At 43.4% G+C, this 18,985-nt stretch overlaps 2 protein-coding genes across 4 annotated transcripts; both read left to right on the forward strand.

Moving 5' to 3' along the window:
• Positions 1-405: 405 nt before the first annotated feature.
• On the forward strand, positions 406-1,891 carry nkx2.1 (NK2 homeobox 1). The gene is made up of 2 exons (XM_068751955.1): positions 406-763; positions 1,215-1,891. Exons 1-2 carry the CDS (start codon positions 406-408, stop codon positions 1,889-1,891), a joined length of 1,035 nt encoding a protein of 344 aa, XP_068608056.1.
• Positions 1,892-12,105: 10,214 nt separating this feature from the next.
• mbip (MAP3K12 binding inhibitory protein 1) lies at positions 12,106-16,583 on the forward strand. Of its 3 annotated transcripts, none has more exons than XM_068751999.1 (9): positions 12,106-12,226; positions 13,026-13,142; positions 13,316-13,501; positions 13,999-14,095; positions 14,404-14,482; positions 14,760-14,915; positions 15,222-15,319; positions 16,290-16,328; positions 16,416-16,583. In XM_068751999.1, exons 1-9 carry the CDS (start codon positions 12,107-12,109, stop codon positions 16,484-16,486), a joined length of 963 nt encoding a protein of 320 aa, XP_068608100.1. In that variant the 5' UTR covers position 12,106; the 3' UTR covers positions 16,487-16,583. The 3 variants fall into 3 exon arrangements, with proteins under 3 accessions (XP_068608100.1, XP_068608099.1, XP_068608098.1); XM_068751998.1 differs by having other exon boundaries at positions 14,417-14,482; positions 14,729-14,915; XM_068751997.1 differs by having other exon boundaries at positions 14,417-14,482.
• The last annotated feature ends 2,402 nt before the right edge of the window (positions 16,584-18,985 follow it).

Below are 18,985 nucleotides of genomic sequence, written 5' to 3' on the forward strand. Positions count from 1 at the left end.
TCATCAAGAGGCCCTCGTAAACATCGCTGCAGTTAATAAAGTGTGTTGTGGTCAGCAGGCTCAGCAACAAGTCAAAACTCCGCGCAGCTGCAGGCACGAACATTTCTCATCATGCCATTGTCGGAGGGAGGGGAGCGCATGTCGGGAAGTGAAATTACGCACGAAGAAAGGAGGCTCGAGCTATTTTGTATTGTTGCGGATGCCCCGCCTCTGGTGCTAGCCTTAAACCTGGCACCCAGCTAAAACAAACCAAAGCCAGCGCCGAGCTCCCACTCGATCCAATTAAGGTCAGGCTACGCGTTCATCCAGCAGGATCGGGACAACAGAATCCAGAGGAGCTTCGGCCAAAAAAGAGAGAGACTGCCTTGCCTTCTAATTTCTCTCTCTCCATCCAGCCACAGAACAATGTCGATGAGCCCCAAACATACGACTCCTTTTTCTGTTTCCGATATCTTGAGTCCCCTTGAGGAGAGCTATAAGAAAGTAAGTATGGAGAACAACAACATGGGGGCGCCTCTCACCTCCTACCGGCAGCCGCAGGTCTCCCAGGCGGCGATGCAGCAGCACCACATGGGTCACAACGGGACCGTGTCCGCGGCTTACCACATGACGGCGGCAGGTGTTTCTCAGCTGTCGCACACGGCCATGGGGGGTTACTGTAACGGCAACATGGGCGATCTGTCGTCCTACCAGGACGGCATGAGGGGCAGCACCACGGCCGCCGGCTGGTACGGCGCCAACCCGGACCCGCGCTTCTCCACCAGTAAGTAGCCCGCACCTGCATGTGCAGCTTTATGCGCCATCGATGCGCCCTTTCTGTTCCTGTCACCTGGCGCGCCAAAGTGCGCGCTCTTCAGACCCTCCGGGTTCGGTTTCCTTTCCCAGGATGTACTCTTTTTTTTTTTGTTTATTAATGAAGCTTAGCGTTTTTAGTTATTTTAATGTTGAGCATTCTAACGCACTAATCCAATAATATTAATAATATTAATAATATTAATATTTGCTTAGAGGAACAGCTTCAGTTTTAAAATATGTGCTAAGTTTCTTTTTCTTAGGGAAGCATGTTAAGACTTTATCGGCTGCAGGTCATTTTATTATAATGATTATAATATATAATATGATCATATTTCGTGGCATCATAATTCACACATATTTCTGCTCAAGGACAATTTTTCGGTGACGTTTTTATCCATTTTTTGACATTTCTTCTTCAGTCTCTCGCTTCATGGGTTCCTCCTCCGGCATGAATATGGGCAGCATGGGCAGCCTCGGCTCCCTGGCCGACGTGGGGAAAGGCATGGGCTCCCTGAGCAGCACCCCGAGGAGGAAGCGGCGGGTGCTCTTCTCCCAGGCGCAGGTCTACGAGCTGGAGCGGCGCTTCAAGCAGCAGAAGTACCTGTCTGCGCCGGAGAGGGAGCACCTGGCCAGCATGATCCACCTCACCCCGACCCAGGTGAAGATCTGGTTCCAGAACCACCGCTACAAGATGAAGAGGCAGGCCAAGGACAAGGTGTCCCAGCAGCAGATGCAGCAGGAGGGCGGCTCCTGCCAGCAGCAGCAGTCCCCGCGGAGGGTGGCCGTTCCGGTGCTGGTGAAGGACGGGAAGCCGTGTCAGGGCAGCGGCCACACGCACACGCACACGCACACGCCCGCGTCCCAGAGCCACCACCAGCAGGGAGGCATGCTCATGCCCAACAACACGTCCGGTCTCATGCAGCACCAGAACCAGCAGGTCGGCAGCACGGGCCACTCTCCAGATCTGGCACCGCACTCGTCCACTCCGCCGTCGCTGCAGAGCCAGGTGGCCGGCCTGTCGCACCTCAACTCCCCCGGCGCGGAGTACGGCTCGGCCCTGCAGTGCTCAGCGCTTTTGTACGGCAGGACGTGGTGACGACAGAGTCACATTTAGAAGACAATTTATTTCTCCTTTTCACCGTAAATCAGGCGGCCGCGGCCTGAATCCCCACCGGAACCGGAGCCGGAGGAGGAGGAAAAACACTTTGAGCAGAAACTGCGGACAGTCTTGGATTTATTTATGTAAATTGTGTCGGGACTATAAAGAAGCCGAACAGGCCCCGAACCGGACTTGCCTCTGGTTTCTGACGTTGTAGATCTGTAGCTCGTGCTTTTCTGTAAAAGCTTTGAACTTTAGCGATTTGTTGTGCAGTTTTTTGCCGGTTTGTTGTCGTTTCGTTGGTATTTGTTGATTTCTTTGTAACTTATATAGATTTTTTGACTTACAAACAGAATAAATTATGTAACAAGACAGTTCAGCTCTATTGTCAAATATGTCAGATGTTAAATGGAGGAAATGTTCCTCCATCAAGTCGGTTAAAACAGAACATTAATATTATTTAAAATAATAACAATAATTCGTTTTATTCAGTGAGTCTTATTGTGACAGAACGTGCCGCCTCTCTCCGCTTTGGCTGGAAACTTTCTCGACTCTTATTGTGACATTATTAATAATATCTTTCTTATCGCTGAAGGCTGCGGCTCAGAGCGACACGCAGAGTAAACGCAGCCCTTTTCTTTACTCTGCGTGAGTCAGAAGGTGCGGAACATCAAACGCTGCGCTCAGAACAGTTTATCGATGGAATCCCTGACCAAACAGCGCCGGAGTCTCCTCCAATCACCGCCGGCGGCGCGGCGCTATCCAGCCGCTTAATCAGTAATCAATCATCGATCTGAAAGGAAATGATGTTTGTGTCCGATGTCAATAACAAACCAACACAAACATATTTTTTTAACATTCGGCCTGTTTCACCTTTAAACACACACCCAGTAATTCATTTCTCCGCAGACGCAGCGCTCTGCATCTGAGCTGTAATAATCATTAGGGTCTATTCTACCGCCACCTAATAGAGGGAACTGTAAACACGGTGGTTGCTAGGCAACGGAGGTAACGACAGGTGATTTTTCTTTTTTTTTTTAATGGAAGAAATGTCCTGCAGCTGAGAGTCTGACATGGATAAAGAAGATTTGCGGATTTAAAAAAAGAAGAAAAAAAAGAAATGCTGCTTCTTTTGGCGAATTAATATATATATATATTTAGTTGTTGTTTAAATTGAATGAATGAAACGAACATAAGAGCTCTTTGAGGTTTTTGTTGAGTCAAAAATAATCATTGTTTTGACAACAATTTGCAAGTTTGAGACTAAAACTAAAAAAAGAAATGTTTTTTAATCGTTAGAGAACAGAACCAGGCTTCACTGAGTCGGAGGAGTGTGGTCGGTGAGCAGCAGGTCGTTTCATCCTGTTTGAATATTTTATTAATCCCAAATCGAAGTGAAATATAGTTAGAATAATAATCGGTGCAGAGACCGGCGGGTGAATCCGTGACCGTCTCCGTTCCGCGGTGAAATGGGACCTCTGCGTCTCTCCGCTGCTTTGTCTGATTTTTTAGCAGAATATGTTTAACAGAAACTCGCCAGTGAACAACCCGCTAACTTGTAACTTCACACGTCGGCTCTGGACACCTGTCTGTACCGGACTGGTTCGGATCAGACTCTTGGGCCCGGCGGAGCCTACAACTGCGCGCTTTGCCGCAGCAGGTTTTCGTCTTTACGCACGTGAACTGACGCCTGTGAGGTCGAAGGAGAAACCTGATTTCGGTTTTGACACAATGCAGAAATGTCATGATTCTCCCGTGCTCCTCCGCCTTGAGCTCCTCCAGTCACACCGTCTCCCATTTGGTGTTTTTCGGAGCCGGTTTTGTGGAGCCAGAAGTGAGAAGTTCGGGATTACATTAACATGTCTTTGGCGCCGTGTGAGGTCTTTGTGTGCATCTTGTAGCTGTTGAGAACGACTCGTTGGAAGCGTGTGTGCTCTCATCGCATCCTTTTGTCGGAGGCCTCTCGGTTTTATGTGGGACTGGGCTCCATCAAACCAACCAATTAGTCCCTAATCTGCACTCTGCAGGTAATCCGGCCGCAGTCAGCGGCTGGATGCTGAATCGATTCCCTGATTATTTTCTGTTTTATAAATCCGACATGTGAAAATGATGCATCTGGAATCCACTGATAAATTCCACGAGACACACGTAGGAAAGAAAAGCAAGAATTTTAAGAATCAAATCAGAGTTTTAATAAGTAAATGTTACAAATTGCAATTTAAACTTTATTATCTTTAAAACACTTTTTGGTTTCTTTCCAGGCAAATGTAAAATAATTCTGTGAAAGAAAACAACATTGCTTCATATTAACCTTCGATATTCTGGCCATTTTAAAGATTTTTTTTTTAACAAATATAAATGGAACTAGACGCTCATTAATATTCATGTTTATTGATTTGAACTGAACAAAATGGAAATAAAAATAACTAAAATTATAAATGAAAGATATATGAAATAAATAAAACCGCTAAAAATACTAATAACAACAATACTACTAATAATATAAAGGCAGAGTGAAATACAGAAACATATTTATTTTACTGTAAAACTAAACACGTTTTGATAAAGTATTTTTTTTTATAAAGTTTCCACAAATTCAGTCAAACATTCACAGATTAACTCATTAAAATTGGAGTTAGAATTTTTTGAGTATTTTTTAATTAAAAAAATTAGATGATTATTTTAAAATTATATAATCATCAAAATATAAACCCACCTGAGAGTTCTTTTCTGTTCTGTTGAAGCTGAAGTTAGGATTTGAGTTTTGCATTCCCTCTTTCAGGCTGAAAAAATAATTGATGACATCATTTCAGTAAACACTGAATCTCTTTCAAATTAATATCTCTGTTCTGCCTCAAACTGCTTTCTTTCTCTGAAACAAATCAGACTAAATAATTCAGAAAACGTTTGACTATTAAAATCTGAAGTAAGTGATAAACTTTAAATGAGTTACATTCAAACTGTTGTCAACAAATATTATGAAAAGAAAACTGTTAACGGTGAATTTAGTTGTATTTTTAAAGCAATATGATAATTTGTATTTTTCTGTAAAAAGAGGATTTGGTGCTGACTATATAAATATAAGTCTGCGTATAGAATATAGAATATACACAAGCATCCTCATAATAATTTGTTTAGTTGCCATAATAAATAATATTTCATCTTTTAAAGCCTTCCTGAGTTCCTGAATATTTGGCTTCAGCAGGCCAAAGCATTTATGCACAAATAGGACAATAACAAGGCAACCGCAATTACCCCTTTTGGTAAATGTTATTGTCACCTAGTAGCAAAAATCTTTAATTTTGCTCCATTTATCTGCTTCTTGAAGGCATTGTTCAAAAAGGTGCAGAGAAGGGGTCATTTGTGAACAGAAATATTTTACATGCAAAGCGGAGAACAAGATGCTGTAATACTTGACCTTTCAGTGTAATTGTTGCAGGCATGAAATGCAGCTTTCAGAGCTCATTGAGTGGAGTCCATTCTCTCTCCTGCGTCTGGTGGACAAAACACATTTTATATGCCTTTGGTGTTCATTTGGCTTCGCTGCATTTTATCTTTATTTTAATAGCTATTAATCCATCCATCCATGGATGGATGGATGGATGCTGCATGAAGCAGGGGAACGGGCACACATCACAGGATTTATCAATTCAGCTCTTAACAATGAACTCGATGCTTAGCCCCCAAAGGAAGGTCAGAAAACCTGTAAAAAGATGTTTTTGTCAGTTCAACGTGGCAGACGTTAAGGCAGCATGGATTTCTTCCTCATGGACGCTCGGGCAGCCTTCGTCTGGTCATTTATCAGCCGAGGTTGATTATTTAATGGCAATTTGTCTTTACAATCACAAAAACAAACAGGAAAGAGCAACTAAGTCAAATTCATTTGATCTGAAGGCAAAGTGTAAAAAAATAAAGGTAAATTAAAAAGCATTGGAACAGCAGTGGAACAAAGCATATCCAACGTATATTCAAACTTCTTTTTTTTAAAAAGACATCAAACAAACAAATAAACCAGTGGCCACTGATGATAACAAAAACTATGTTGCTGGTGTTTAAGTTTTGATCTTACGTGTTATCTTTATGGGATTTAGATGTTGATTCCATCAGCATGAAGAGATTCACACTTTATGTAGAGTATCGTCGGCATAGAGTATAAGTCATAGTGAAAAGACAGACAGAAAGACTGAATCTGCAGCTATTATTCTGACCAGAACAGAAGAGTATATGAGCTTTTATGTGAGAGCTTTAAGTCAGCTTCTCAACATGTGATTGGTTGACTTAACAGGAGGTGTGGCTTAGGTATTTTATGCGATGTTACCAGTTCAAATTGTTATCAATAATATAAACTCCTTGAAAGATTGTGTGTCTGTGTGCACACGCGCCCGTTAACACATGCCAATTACACCGGCAGTTGTGTGTTTTTACAGTAGCAGCAGGAGTCCTTTGGAAAGCAGCGAGCCATCACTAACCCCGTTAACAGCAGACCCTCCGGACCAACCCGGGTCCCGCTGCTCACGTAGTCTGACAAAAGACATGACCTGAAGCCACGGTAAAATGAACTCAGCTCGTCTCAACCCACTGATGGATTCTGAAATAGGCCCGCCACACTGATGTTGGGTAGAGAAACATTCTGAAGTCACTAAAATGGAATATTCTGATGTGTGAAAGGTGCAGGTCGTAAAATAATGGAAGTCTGGAGCCAGAAAAGAGTCAATGTAAAAATACTGGCATCAGGATCCTTTGCAAATTGAACTGAAGATCCGGCTTTAAAAAATAATGGAACTAAGAAACTAACATTTGACCATCCATTCAACCAATAAACCAACTGTCTGCTCAACCAAACAACTACCTGGTAGAGGCAATGAAATCAAAATGAGAGGTGCAAATAGTGGACTTGCTTATTCTACTGTGTCATTTGTGATTCAAGTTATTCACTATAATAAATAGACAGTGGTGCAAAAACTCAGCAGCTGAAACCAAAGGAAACCAAATGAAATACTCACCCACTGGTTCTGTTTAAAGCCCATGAATGCTGCTCTGATGAGGATCCTGACAAGTGACAGCTTAATGAGTTCAGGCCTCATTCACTTTAAGAAAAGCTCCATTTGAACCTGAGCAGCATCGCATGAGCTGAGAAAACACACAAAGTCATTTAACTCAGCGAAGATGAACGGCAGCGTCACCCAACCGGGGGCTGGAGGTGGATGTAAATCGGTCTGGTATTAGGACCTGTTGAGACTTTTGTTCCCCGCCCACGAGGAGGGGTGATATTTGCCCCTCTAATGAAATATGTCATTATAAGGAATTCATGTGACACAAAAGGGACGACAGTCAAAAATTGCCCCGCTGCTGTTCAGTAATTACATAGTTTGCCCTGGCAGCGCCGTCAGGCAGGTGGCTGGTCCATCATCCAAATGGCTTGGCTGTGCTGACATAATTAGTCACTGCGAGTTGCTTAAATTAACAATTAGCTAACATGCAATTCTGTTCACGACGCTTTCTTTTTAGGTTAGATGTCGTGTGCAATTCCGCTAGGCTAGCAAATCTTCAGAATGAGTCTTTACGTCCTATCAAAGGCACGTTTACGCTCCTAGATACCACCAAAGACACAAGTAGGTGCATCTGAGTCCCCCCCCGGTTTAGATCTCAGGGACATCAGCAGCTCAATAAAATCAGGAGTTACTGGTGAAATGGCAGTTTAGCAGAAAACATTGAGTGAGAATTGAACTCATGCTGAGTCTCAGCCCCAAAAAGGATCTGCTTTTCTAACCTCTCCACTGATCCCCTTTGCAACCGGCCTCCTGAACACCATTGCCTTCCTGCGGGGCCCACCCACTCTCTCATTATCCCCGCTGCCCTTCAACATGACACGGGAACAAAGTAGACATTAAGCAACATTAAACCCTGGGACGGGAGTAGTCAGGAACCCGTTATCTGCTAATGAAGGAAAACACATGCGGAGCGATACGCGGAGCGTCTAATCAATAGAGATGCCGGACAAAGCGGAATCGAAGCATCCAAAAAGGGAAAATGCAAATCAATTGGAATCATTGTTTGCTTTGAAAGCGTGGAGTCTATTTCCATTAATTACATGTTCATTAAAAGTAATTTGTCTGGGCTGCACAACAACAACAGTTGTCTCCTCAGCGGCCCTTTTTTAAGGAGTGATGAACTGGCCGGAGTCCAAACTCTCCCCCCCTTTTTTAAGCGGTTTAATCTGAGTCAGTGGGAGGCTTTAGGAGGAAGATGAGTTCAGTGAGCATCTGCTGAACCCGGGTCTGCATCTCAGACTGGCCGGCAAAATAGCCTGATCTGCAGAAGAAGAGTTCCACTCCCCACTCAGGACGTCAGAGCCAGATCAATCACATCAAATCATGTTTTTTCAGTTAAAAAGCAAAAGAACGAAAAGAATGCAATCACAAGTGTACTTAGAAAACGTGTCATTAAATCAATATAACATGTTGGTTTTATATTACAATGATAATATAATACCCTCTGATTGGCTGACGTCCAAAAGCAACATGAGGTCACGAATTTTAAACAGAGTGAACGATGCAGAAACTGGTTTTAATGTTTATCTTCCAGCTTCAGGATCGCAGGAACAAAATTCATTCCAAACAACCTAAAAGCATTCATAGAATAAAAAACAACAACAACATTTGACAGCTTTTTGTCATAAACCTGCAGAGAAACTCTGCGGCTTAAGCAGGGTTTTGTTAAAATGCTCTCCCATCACGATCAGTATGCCAACTCTCTTTTTAAATAGTTGCTTTCACCAAAGGCCCACAACCTCTTGTTGGTTGCTATAGCATTTTCAAGCACCATTCTGCTCAATCCCAACCCCCACACAGACCTGTGCTGCACACTTGTAATAAATTATTCTCAAGTGAAACAGCTAAAACAAGCCGGGACCTGAAGCTGGACGGGGACACTTTACTCATCCTGCCTCAGGAACATTTCTGTGTTTGACCCCAAAGCTGTTATATAAATATACAGTGAATGCAACACGCCTGGGTCATTCAGCGCGGGAACCTTGTTAGCGCTGTGCTATCGCCGCTCTCATCTGCCTCCTCTTGACTGCTGTTATGCAATGGCATTTTGCAGCAGACCAAATCTGTAGGCAGCTGGTTGCATCTCGTGCCGAGCGTCCTCCTTATCCTACAGGCTGAAGTACAAACATATGCGTCTGCACGTCAGGAGAAGAGGGATGATTTGTTGATTAATTAAGGCACACTTCCACCAAAACTGCCCTCGTTCACAATACCGAGGCGCCGAGTTTTAGTGTTTAACAAGTGGAACATTTGAATCAGCCTCTTTATTCCAGGAGCCCATCTTTACCCAGTTGACAGCAGACTGGAAATAATGTTTCAACTCAACTTCCATTCATCCTGAATTGGGGTTTTTTTTTCCTACTGTTACATCTCCACAGAAATGTAAATTATAGCATATAATTCTGCAGCAACATCCTTCAAATGTGCAGCGGCTAAAGAATGCTGCACTGAAGCTCTGAAGTCATTTGATTCAATAGATTGATTTTTATTTTATTTTTTAAAGAGGCACAAATGCCAACAATGAATAATTATTAGATCTTTACGTCACAGTGCTACTGTTTTATTCCAGATAATATAATATAAACTCCAGCTCCGCTCACCTCCTCCAGTGGTTTCCCAGTGCAGGACCAGTGCCCGCTGTGTTTTGGCAGGAAATCAATACAGGGTGTAAAATGTGTTCTAATCATCTGTACGTTTACCATCACAATCAACAATCAAAGCCAAAACCTGAATCTTTATTTGCAGGCTTGAACTGAACAATTTTCCCACTGTGAAAGGAAAGCTAAATTAGAACCCTCGGTTCCTGTTAGGAGCTCTTAATGGCTCTGATTTGTGAACTGCTAAATGAGGTTATGTAAATTGATCCTGAATGCAGGAGTGGCCGCAGGTGACAGGTGCAGCCGGCTGGAGGTGGGGGGGCGGGGGTGGTGTCATGAGATGAGGAGGTGGGGATAAAGCAGGGAGTGTTTGCAGGACACTGGGACTAATGAGGAGACCATGATAAATACTTAAATTCCAACAAATATCTGGCCTTTTCTTATTCTAACAATATTAAATACATGCTTAATCACGCTACCTCACCCTGTTGGCTCCATCTTGTGTTTTTAGCCATGCTAGCTAGCATCTCTTCACATTGGGATGTTGGTTGATCTTAAAACATGAATGTTATTTTTGTGCATAAAAGTCTAAATAATCTCACCTTTCGCTTAAGCTTTAGGCACCCATTGGTTTTTATTAGTTACCATTCACAGTTGTGCCTTCAGCCCCGCCCACAGGTGCACAACACAAGGAGTCTCACACTAATGTGATGTTTGCGATTGGCTATCAGGTGACTCGTGTAAAAAGTTGCCTGTTTTATCCAAGGTGATGCTTTCATGGTAAATGTGTATTTGACAGTAAGTGATGCTGTTAATTGTTTGCTATAATCAAATAAGCTCCGCTGCAGCGACTCGTCCACAGGAGATGAATGCAGGCTTTAATCCCAAAGGCAAAGGAGACAAAACCCCCATCCCCTCACCTCCTCTCTCCACATTGTGCCCCGCCTTTCTCCTGACCTCCGTCTGGCCTTCAACGGGCTCTAAAGCAGACCTTTCCTGTTTCCTCAGGTGGCTGAAGTGAGAGGCAGCAACAATCCCTCCCCACGCTCTCTCTCCAGCTTGCTGCAGACTGCATCCTAATGAACCCAAGAGGAAAACCTTGGGCTTTCGCAAGGCATCCTGGCTCCTATTTAACATTTACAGGTAGTTAATAAATGTCACCTTCTAAGAAACCAGATTTTTATTTCCTCCCCCAGGGAGGTTCTTTTTTTGACTTTGTTTCATGGATTACAGAAAAACTGCTGGATGCATCTTGAAAAAGAATCCGATGATGGTTCTTTGTCTAATTTGGATCCTGCTAAATTCTGAGAGTGATCCGGATTATAAATGCCATGTGAGCTGGTGTTGGAACCCGCGTTTCAGATTGTGCACCTCCGGCAGATGTGGTGCATGCTAACACTTTTAGCTTTGAGGCTACAATGTATTTTTACATTTAAATTAGCTTTAGAAAAGGAAGCAAAATCAATCATTCTATTACATCATTTCATATATTGACCAACATTTAAAGACATTTTAAAATAACATAATTTCATATGAATGCTAAATAGATACATAATTGTAAACACTTATTGTGTACTAAAAGTTATTAAGACACTTGTTTGAATTGATTTAAAAGTGTATTGTTTCATTTAAAATGACCATTTCTGGCAATCGGTCTTTTCCAGTAGTAAAGAGTGACTGTAATCCTGCTTGTGCATGGTATTAAATATTGACAGACAGGATAGGATAGCGTTATTCAGCATAATTAACTTTAAATTTGTGTATCTTAAAGTACAAATGAATTAGATGATGTATTAGAGTGTAGTAATTTAAAGGCATCCCTCTTTTTATATTTTATGGAGTAAAACTCAAATTCGTTTTGAAGAATCTGACAAACCTCTTGCTTCTTTCGGTTTGCAGCGACACAAATTAAATGAGCAGGTTTTTTTGTGCTTCTTGCTGGGTGGGAACATTCAGCTCAGCGTGTCAGACCATGTCAAGTGTTACAGTTCCTGTTTCAGGTGGGGGAAAAAAAAATCTTCCAGAGACGAATGAAAATAAAAAGGCTTGTCTTCAGACCCTTCCTAAAATGATTAACCCTTCTACAGAACATAATGGAGCTCTGAGTGGTGGAGCTTTCTCATTGCCTCTAATTGTTATTTTTTTCTGTTGTTGCCTTCATCAGTCTCTCTGGCCATTATATGAAAAGAAGAAGAAGAAAATGTCTGAATAGAGGAGAGAGATTTTCCCACAGTCACTCAGCTCAGAGAAATACTCCATTGTAGCAGGTTCACCATCCCGGTGCCTGCCCGGCTGCAGGGTCAACGTTCTTCAGCGGAACAAGAGGGAGGAGAAACTAATTACGAAATACTTTCTAAAAAATATAAACGGCAATGGAACTTTTATATCTAGCTGAAAAATAAAGAATAAACAGTTGACAGAGTCAAATAAAAAGCAGTAAAGATGTTGCGCTCCCTGAACTGATGGCGCATGCGCGCGCAGCCTTGCGCTCATCTCCGCCCTCCGCACGCGCTGCCTCGTTTCAACCAATCAGCGGGCAGTAATGGCGGCGCAGCCAGTCAGTCATGGCGGAGACAAAGAAGTCTGCAGCGAGACGCGCTCCTCCGGATGAACCCGCCGACGTGTCCGGCTACAGGGACCGTGTGAGTGAGATTCTGAAGCTGCTCGCAGACTTCGGCAAAGAGGTTGGTCCAAACTGTTGGCTCGTCGAACCATTTATCCCCAAACAGCGCCTGGTTGAGCTCGAGTCGGTAGCTAGCTGCATGCTAATGTTTTTAGCATGCCGGCGTAGCAGGGCTGTGGTTCCTCTCTGTCCATTCTACAAATCTCTGAATAATTTCCGTGATAATGTTGCATTTCTGTCCTGTCCTCGTGATTTTGTTGAGGTTGTGGAAAACAATCTTAGAGTATGTTTATTTAATCTCCATTACATATATGGTTAATAGTCGCTGTAATACATTATATTTAATACATATTCATATTGCACGAAAATGTGGCTGAAGTTTGATTATTATTCTTAATATGTTAAGGCTCTTTCAGCCTGTTTGAGGCTCTTTCACACATGATCCCGGATCGTATCTGATTTCTGCTGATGTTGATGCCAGCGTGAAGAAGGGTCGGATCAGAATTTGTTTGACATCAGTCTTCTGTCAGCAATGAGGACAATGTCAGTCGTAAACATACGAGGTTTTAAATTGATTAAATAAATCTGAAATGCTTTAATCCAATCCGAATTTTTTTCTTCTTGGCTGCAAAAGTTGATCCAGTCCAAAAAAGAAGAAACGCCTGTTTCACTATTAATCTGGATAATAAACTATAATCGCATACTTGTGACATTTTATGTTATTTAGTGTCATGCTTGTTTTAAATTTGTTCAGAAACATGTTTATTCCTTTGAACTGAGCAAACTGGAAAGTAATTTTTTTACGTATACATGTGATGTAAGGTGATTGTAATTTTTCTGTGTTTTTTTTTTTTATTCAGCTCAAGTTAAGCAATGCTGTCCTGAGAATAGAAGTCAACCTCGATGCTTTGGACGTTTCACCCTCTCCGGATTATCACCTGTGCAGCTGTTTGCAGGCACATATCAGTAAATTACAGGTGAGGTGATGCTGATGATGAACATCGGCGCAATCATTTGAAGGTTTGCAGAAACATGTTTGACTGGATAGCCATTTAATCATGTCAAAACGTGTTTAATCTAATTTTCTCTGTACGGTAATTTAATTTTAAAAACATTATTTGACCTTTTCAGTCATCTCTTTTTGACAAAGGCTGTTTCAGAAAGCTTCGGCACTCTTGTGGCATCCGATGCTTCTACATCATCTGCGCAACACAACACAACAGAAGACGCTGTCGCCTCATCGTCTCTCACAGAGCGCCCTCCTCCCTGCTCGGCGGGGGCGGCAGAGACGGATGACGATGACGTCACGGTTCAGATCCGTGCCAGGAAGTCAGAGGTTGGTCTCAGCCCGCAGACCTGTCAGCGGTGACGGGCTTGAGCCCTCTTTACTCCGTCAAAATAAATGAATAATCATAAGTAATTGCTTCCAAGGATGTGGTGCCGCGAAGCGATGCGTGATGGAGATCTGATAAATTCAGCAGAGAATAAGGGGTTCTTCAGCGCCGTGGTCGGGTAGAACAAACCACATTGCTGGAGGGCTTTGAGAGCGGCCCAGGTCCTTGTTGGATTATGAAGTGGAAGCTCATTACGCTGAGATTGCATGTGGATGAAGGGCAAGAGGCTTCATTCTGTTGTGCATTTATTTTGGTTGACAAGCAAACGGTGTTCGTATTCCATCACGCCATGATGGCGAGCGCTCCTACTGTTTTGGCTAATTTCCTTCTACATTTGATATTCTATGGGATGTAAATTGCTGCATGAGACTTTCCTGAATGTAATAAAAAAAAAACACTGCATGGTACATTATTATCTGTGTCTTTCTTTTGACCACAGATTGAGCGACGAATATCTGCATTTATGGAACGCAAGCAGATGGAGATCAATGAAAACAATGTGCGCGAGTTTTGCAACGTGATTGACTGCAATCAGGGTGAGGATGGGGGGAAACCGGTGGGAGCAGGGTGGAGAGGGATTCTGCACAGATTGCCAATGTTTGGGAGAGAGCTGATTTCCAGAGGCGAGAGGTCAGGCTGAACTGCTCCAGGAGTGGGGCTGAAGTAGCTAACACCCCCCCCCCCAGCAGAAACACCAGCAGCTCAGGCCAGAGAAACAAGACGGAGGAGGGCCTTGTTCAAATTCAGAGCCGGTGCGAGACTCCAATTATAGAAACCAGACACGCTAATGATGTGTAAACTGTATGTATGTCACTTTAAAATGGCATTCTAAATACAGTTCAAGATCTCTCCTGCAGAAGACAGCTGCGCCCGGACAGACGCCGTCTTCACCCCGTATCCAGGCTTCAAGAGCCACGTGAAAGGTAAGAAAATAAATCTTCCTCAAATGTCAATGTGACATTTCAGGTATTTTCCAAAATTACACACCATTTTGAAAAATGAGGCTTGATAAGAAATGTTGTTTTTCTATCATTAGTGTAATTAAATCAGTCGTTACGGCTGTAATGACAGAAATCATAAACATAGAAGTGGTAAAAAGAATAATCTACGCTCCTTCAGTTTATTCATGGCCTCTGTTAAACTACTGCTGACTAGTCTCTGGTTAACAGGGCTTTATCGCTGGTGTGTTTTGGCTGACAGTTACGCGGGCGGTCAACACCTACGGACCCCAGACCCGCGGTGGAGGCCAGGGAGCCGCGGGGGAGCAGCAGAAGGTCCCGACGGCCAGAGACTGCGGAAATGCAGCCGTGGAAGAACGACTTCAGAACATCGAGACGCATCTGAGAGTCCCAGCAGGTCAGAGGCCGAGACAGAGGCCGAGACCGAGACAGAGACAGGTCACTGTGGACGTTCATAGCTACTGGACGCTGGAGAGCTGAACCTGCATGAAGACTTTAGATTCTCCTCGTTAGTTAAATAGTTTCTCCAGCTGATCCCAGATCTGTGAATAGATTCCTCTCTCTCTGTCCCTTGTCTGAGATGCTTTATTTTATAAAAATCGGGTTGATTGATCTGTGTAAATCTGCGATTCATGCTTTCATTACATCTGCTGAATTTTCCACTCAAAAATAATCGCTGTACAATAAATGTCTTACACGTCAGTTGGTCCAGTTCCGTTGGGCGTCTACCAGAGACTGAAGAAGCTGGAGGATCGGATCCTAGAGTTGGAGGGACTCTCGCCGGAGTACTTTCAGTCCACGGTGAGTCCGGCAGCTTTTTGTGATCAGATGAACGACCTCCTGGGTGGGGGGTGACTGCGCGCAGCACAGGTTTATCTGCAGGGACAAATTAAACCTGACCCGTCTTCATTCAGGCCACATGAATCCGATATGGATCCGGTCCAGGACCATACATGAAAGAGACTCGCATCTAAAATGTTTTACTAAGATTTGTTTTCACAGCCTTAAAAAAAATAAGAGTTTATAATATTATTTTTCTGCCTGCAAATCTCAAATTGAAATTTACTTGCTGGATTTTGATGGAATTTTGTCCCTCAACACGATTCACTTTCATTTTGAGTCTTAACATGCAGCTTTAAATTCAACGGCAATGACTAGTTTTTGGCGAGCTGCTCTCTAAAGGGAAGCTTCACCCGGCGGCGCCGCACAGACTCTGATCTCCCGTCCTGAAGCATTCTGTCCGGCGTTTGTTCACTCGTCTGAGTGAGTGCTTCAGATGCTGCATGTCTCTCCACCGCATGCTGCTCTCCATCTGCCTTTGACTCTGCATGCTGCGCTAGCAGAGATGTCGAGTGTCTGAATAAACCAACGGAGCCTTTTATACTCGGAGTACCACTTTTTTCACCAAATACTGTATTTTGGGGTTTTCTGAAGAGCTGCACACACAGTTGGCTTTTCACGAACATTTAACCCTGAACAGCAAGAGAGGCTCTTTAACAAATTATGCAGAAATAAACAATTCCTCTATTTTTTTACAGTTAAATATGAACGAGCTTTTAAACTCGTCCAAATAAAGACAAAGCACAAGTAAAAGAACGGGTTTAAGAAGCTACCAGTGGCTAATTGGCTGCTAAAATGCTCTCCCGCGTTATTTCCCATCATGCCTCCTGTGCTACTGTAATGCTAACCTGCTAATCTGGTGTCTATAATCAGACACGAGGGTTAAACTACCGGTAATGTTTCTCATTGTGTTCCTGTGTGTTTTCTGTAGAGTCACCTGCACAAGCGACCCAAGACGTCCGTCTCTCAGGTCGGTAGCTGCTGGTTAGTTAGTCCTAGTTAGTAGTTTTCCTGTCGTCCTGGCCTGATGCGTGGTTTTCTCCGGTTTGTCCTGCAGGCCTGCAGCCTGACGGACCTGGACCAGAAGATCAGCGCAGTGAAGGCAGCGCTTCTGAAGAGGGTTCATGAGTTCGGTCCTGGATATGGAGCTGACTGCCCGCTGTAAAAAATAAGAAGAAAGAAACCCCTACAAGCCAGTGCTCCCAGTTAACAAAGACTGTTTATTTCCTCTGTAAATAAAGTAGTTGTTTTTTCCATCTACTCTGACTCGTTATTTAAACTGCTGGACAACCAAACTCGTGCTGGTAGAAAATGGTCATTTTTGCTTGCATCAAATTGTCAAAGATGACTTTTTTGAAGAAGTAAGTTATCTGAGAATGATCTGGAATAGATAACGCATTATTAAATCAATGAATTAATGATTGTATATTTAGAATCTGAACGCCTAATGCTGAGGGGTGTGTGTGCGTGTGTGCATGCACGCTAGAGCGAACACCTGATTGGCTGACTGCTGCGAGATGATGATCACCTCTAATGGAACAAATGACCTGATTACTGAACTCTGTTTGGAAAACATCCAACAAACCGGCGCCGGAGGGGTTTCGTTTAGTTCCTGTTAACTCACACTTAGGTGAGAGTGTGACTGTAACACAATGACAGTGACCTTAACAAATACAGGCTGAAATATGTTTAAAAAAAATACTTACCGGTTGTAAGTGGAGCATCACAGGAAAAGATTCCATTCAGAAAAACATTTGAAGAAGAAGGAGGCAAGTTCAATTTCATATCAGTCTGTCAGGCAAATCATCTGTGTGGGATTAAAACCCCAACTCAAAGAACGTTTACAAAGTCGAAAAACTTTCATGTCTTTGTACAAATTAGTTGAAGGTGTGTGGAAAGAGTTAGACGAAGTAGGGTTAAATATTTTTAATCCTTCTACCAAGTTCCATGAAAATCCATCAAAAAAAAAAAACAAAGGCACATGAAATAATAAAGGAAAGCCTTGGTGGAGGTAAAAACACCAACTTCTCGAGTGTAAACGCTTCACTTCCTCTGAGAGGAATATTAAAATGACCTTGTTTGCCTGGAGTGTCTGTTTGAGAGCTACACGATTATTATTAGGGATTATCGGTTCTATTTAAAAGCTGCTTTACAGCCCAGCCCTCGCCGCTCACAGCTGGCTGAACAAAAACCTTCAAACTTTTTCTCCTCAATGACAGACTCTTTCCATTAATGCCTCAACAGGAGTGACGGACGGAAACCTTGGCAGGCCTTTAGAAACGACTGTAACTTCCTCTTTCTGTCACGTCCAGGTTCGTCTCACAGTTGATTGATGGAGTGACACGACGAAGATATTTTATTGTTCACCTGGAAAAGGGGGCGGGGGGGGTTCTTTTTCATCACCCCTTCTTTCAGCTGTACCTCGCTCTGTCCGTCTCCTGCTTATAGACTGGAACCTTCTGGCCAACGAGGGGCCACAATGAGCCGGGAAGAGAGGGGTTGGGGGGGGGGCACTTGAGCTGTGGACGGATGTGGGGGGTTGTCATTGTTCCCCAGGAGCTTTTGTCTCAGACACAGACCACTTATGAGGGTTAATGAGGATAAATTGGTCTGAGTGTAACAAACGGATTACAGAGCTGCACAAAAGGTGAGGTTCTGGGGGGCTGCGTTTGCCGGGATGCGCCCATCATCTGCCCGTTGAGCCCCGGCACGCTGGCTCGCATGAAGCGGCCGCACTAAATATCTCATTATCTTTATCACGTCCGTTTTATTGCAGGAGACTTATCCAGCGCCGGAAAACCGGAATATTGTGTAAAACACATTACAGTAGTGCTACCGCTACGGCTACTACTATGTAGTAGTTTCAGGCATGAAAAATAGCCCATTAGCTTTCAGATGAGCATTTTTAGAATATTTTCCACCTCCCCCTCCGCTAACAATGATGTCATCAGTCTAACAATGATGTCACCACTCTGTCAACATTCCTCTGAAACACACCCACTATATAAACATGAAACCAGCCAAAATGACCCCAAACTTCATGAAACCCAGTCTACGTATCAAAAAGTCCACTCAGCCGTGACCTCAGAGAGGGGCGGGGTTAACCTCTTCGGCTTCATGTTTTCTCTGACAGGAGCAATTTTTCATGTTTTTGTTTGCTTTTTGTGAAAATAGTTTCGCTACCAAAATGAAACCACCGCCACTGATCAATCCACGCCGTTTGATGCATTTCCCATTTGGATTAGCAGGACTGGGGGAAAAGCATGCAATAGAATAATAATCAGCGTTCTCGAATGTCTTACACGCCAGACCCACAGAATAATGTTACTTATAATTACCTCGCTCATTTGCTGCAGCTCATGTCAAGAATTTAAAGTCAATATGTCAACGCTAGTGTTAGCGCTTAGCGCTCTGAGGTTGGGTGGGCATAGTGTACCCCCTTTCAAACGAACAAAGAGCCACTTCCTCATTGACTCGGTGTAATTCCTGCCTGCCAATCACTCCTGCCTCTGACTGATTCCTTGTTATGTTCTTGGGAACCTCGCTAAAAGGACACAGAGGTGTTCCTCCTCTTCTGTTGGGTCCGCTTGTATTTTTCGGTGAGGTCGAAGGAGAGGATTCATATCC

The sequence above is a fragment of the Brachionichthys hirsutus genome, chromosome 18, assembly GCF_040956055.1.
Source record: "Brachionichthys hirsutus isolate HB-005 chromosome 18, CSIRO-AGI_Bhir_v1, whole genome shotgun sequence".
Taxonomy (NCBI): Eukaryota; Metazoa; Chordata; class Actinopteri; order Lophiiformes; family Brachionichthyidae; genus Brachionichthys; species Brachionichthys hirsutus.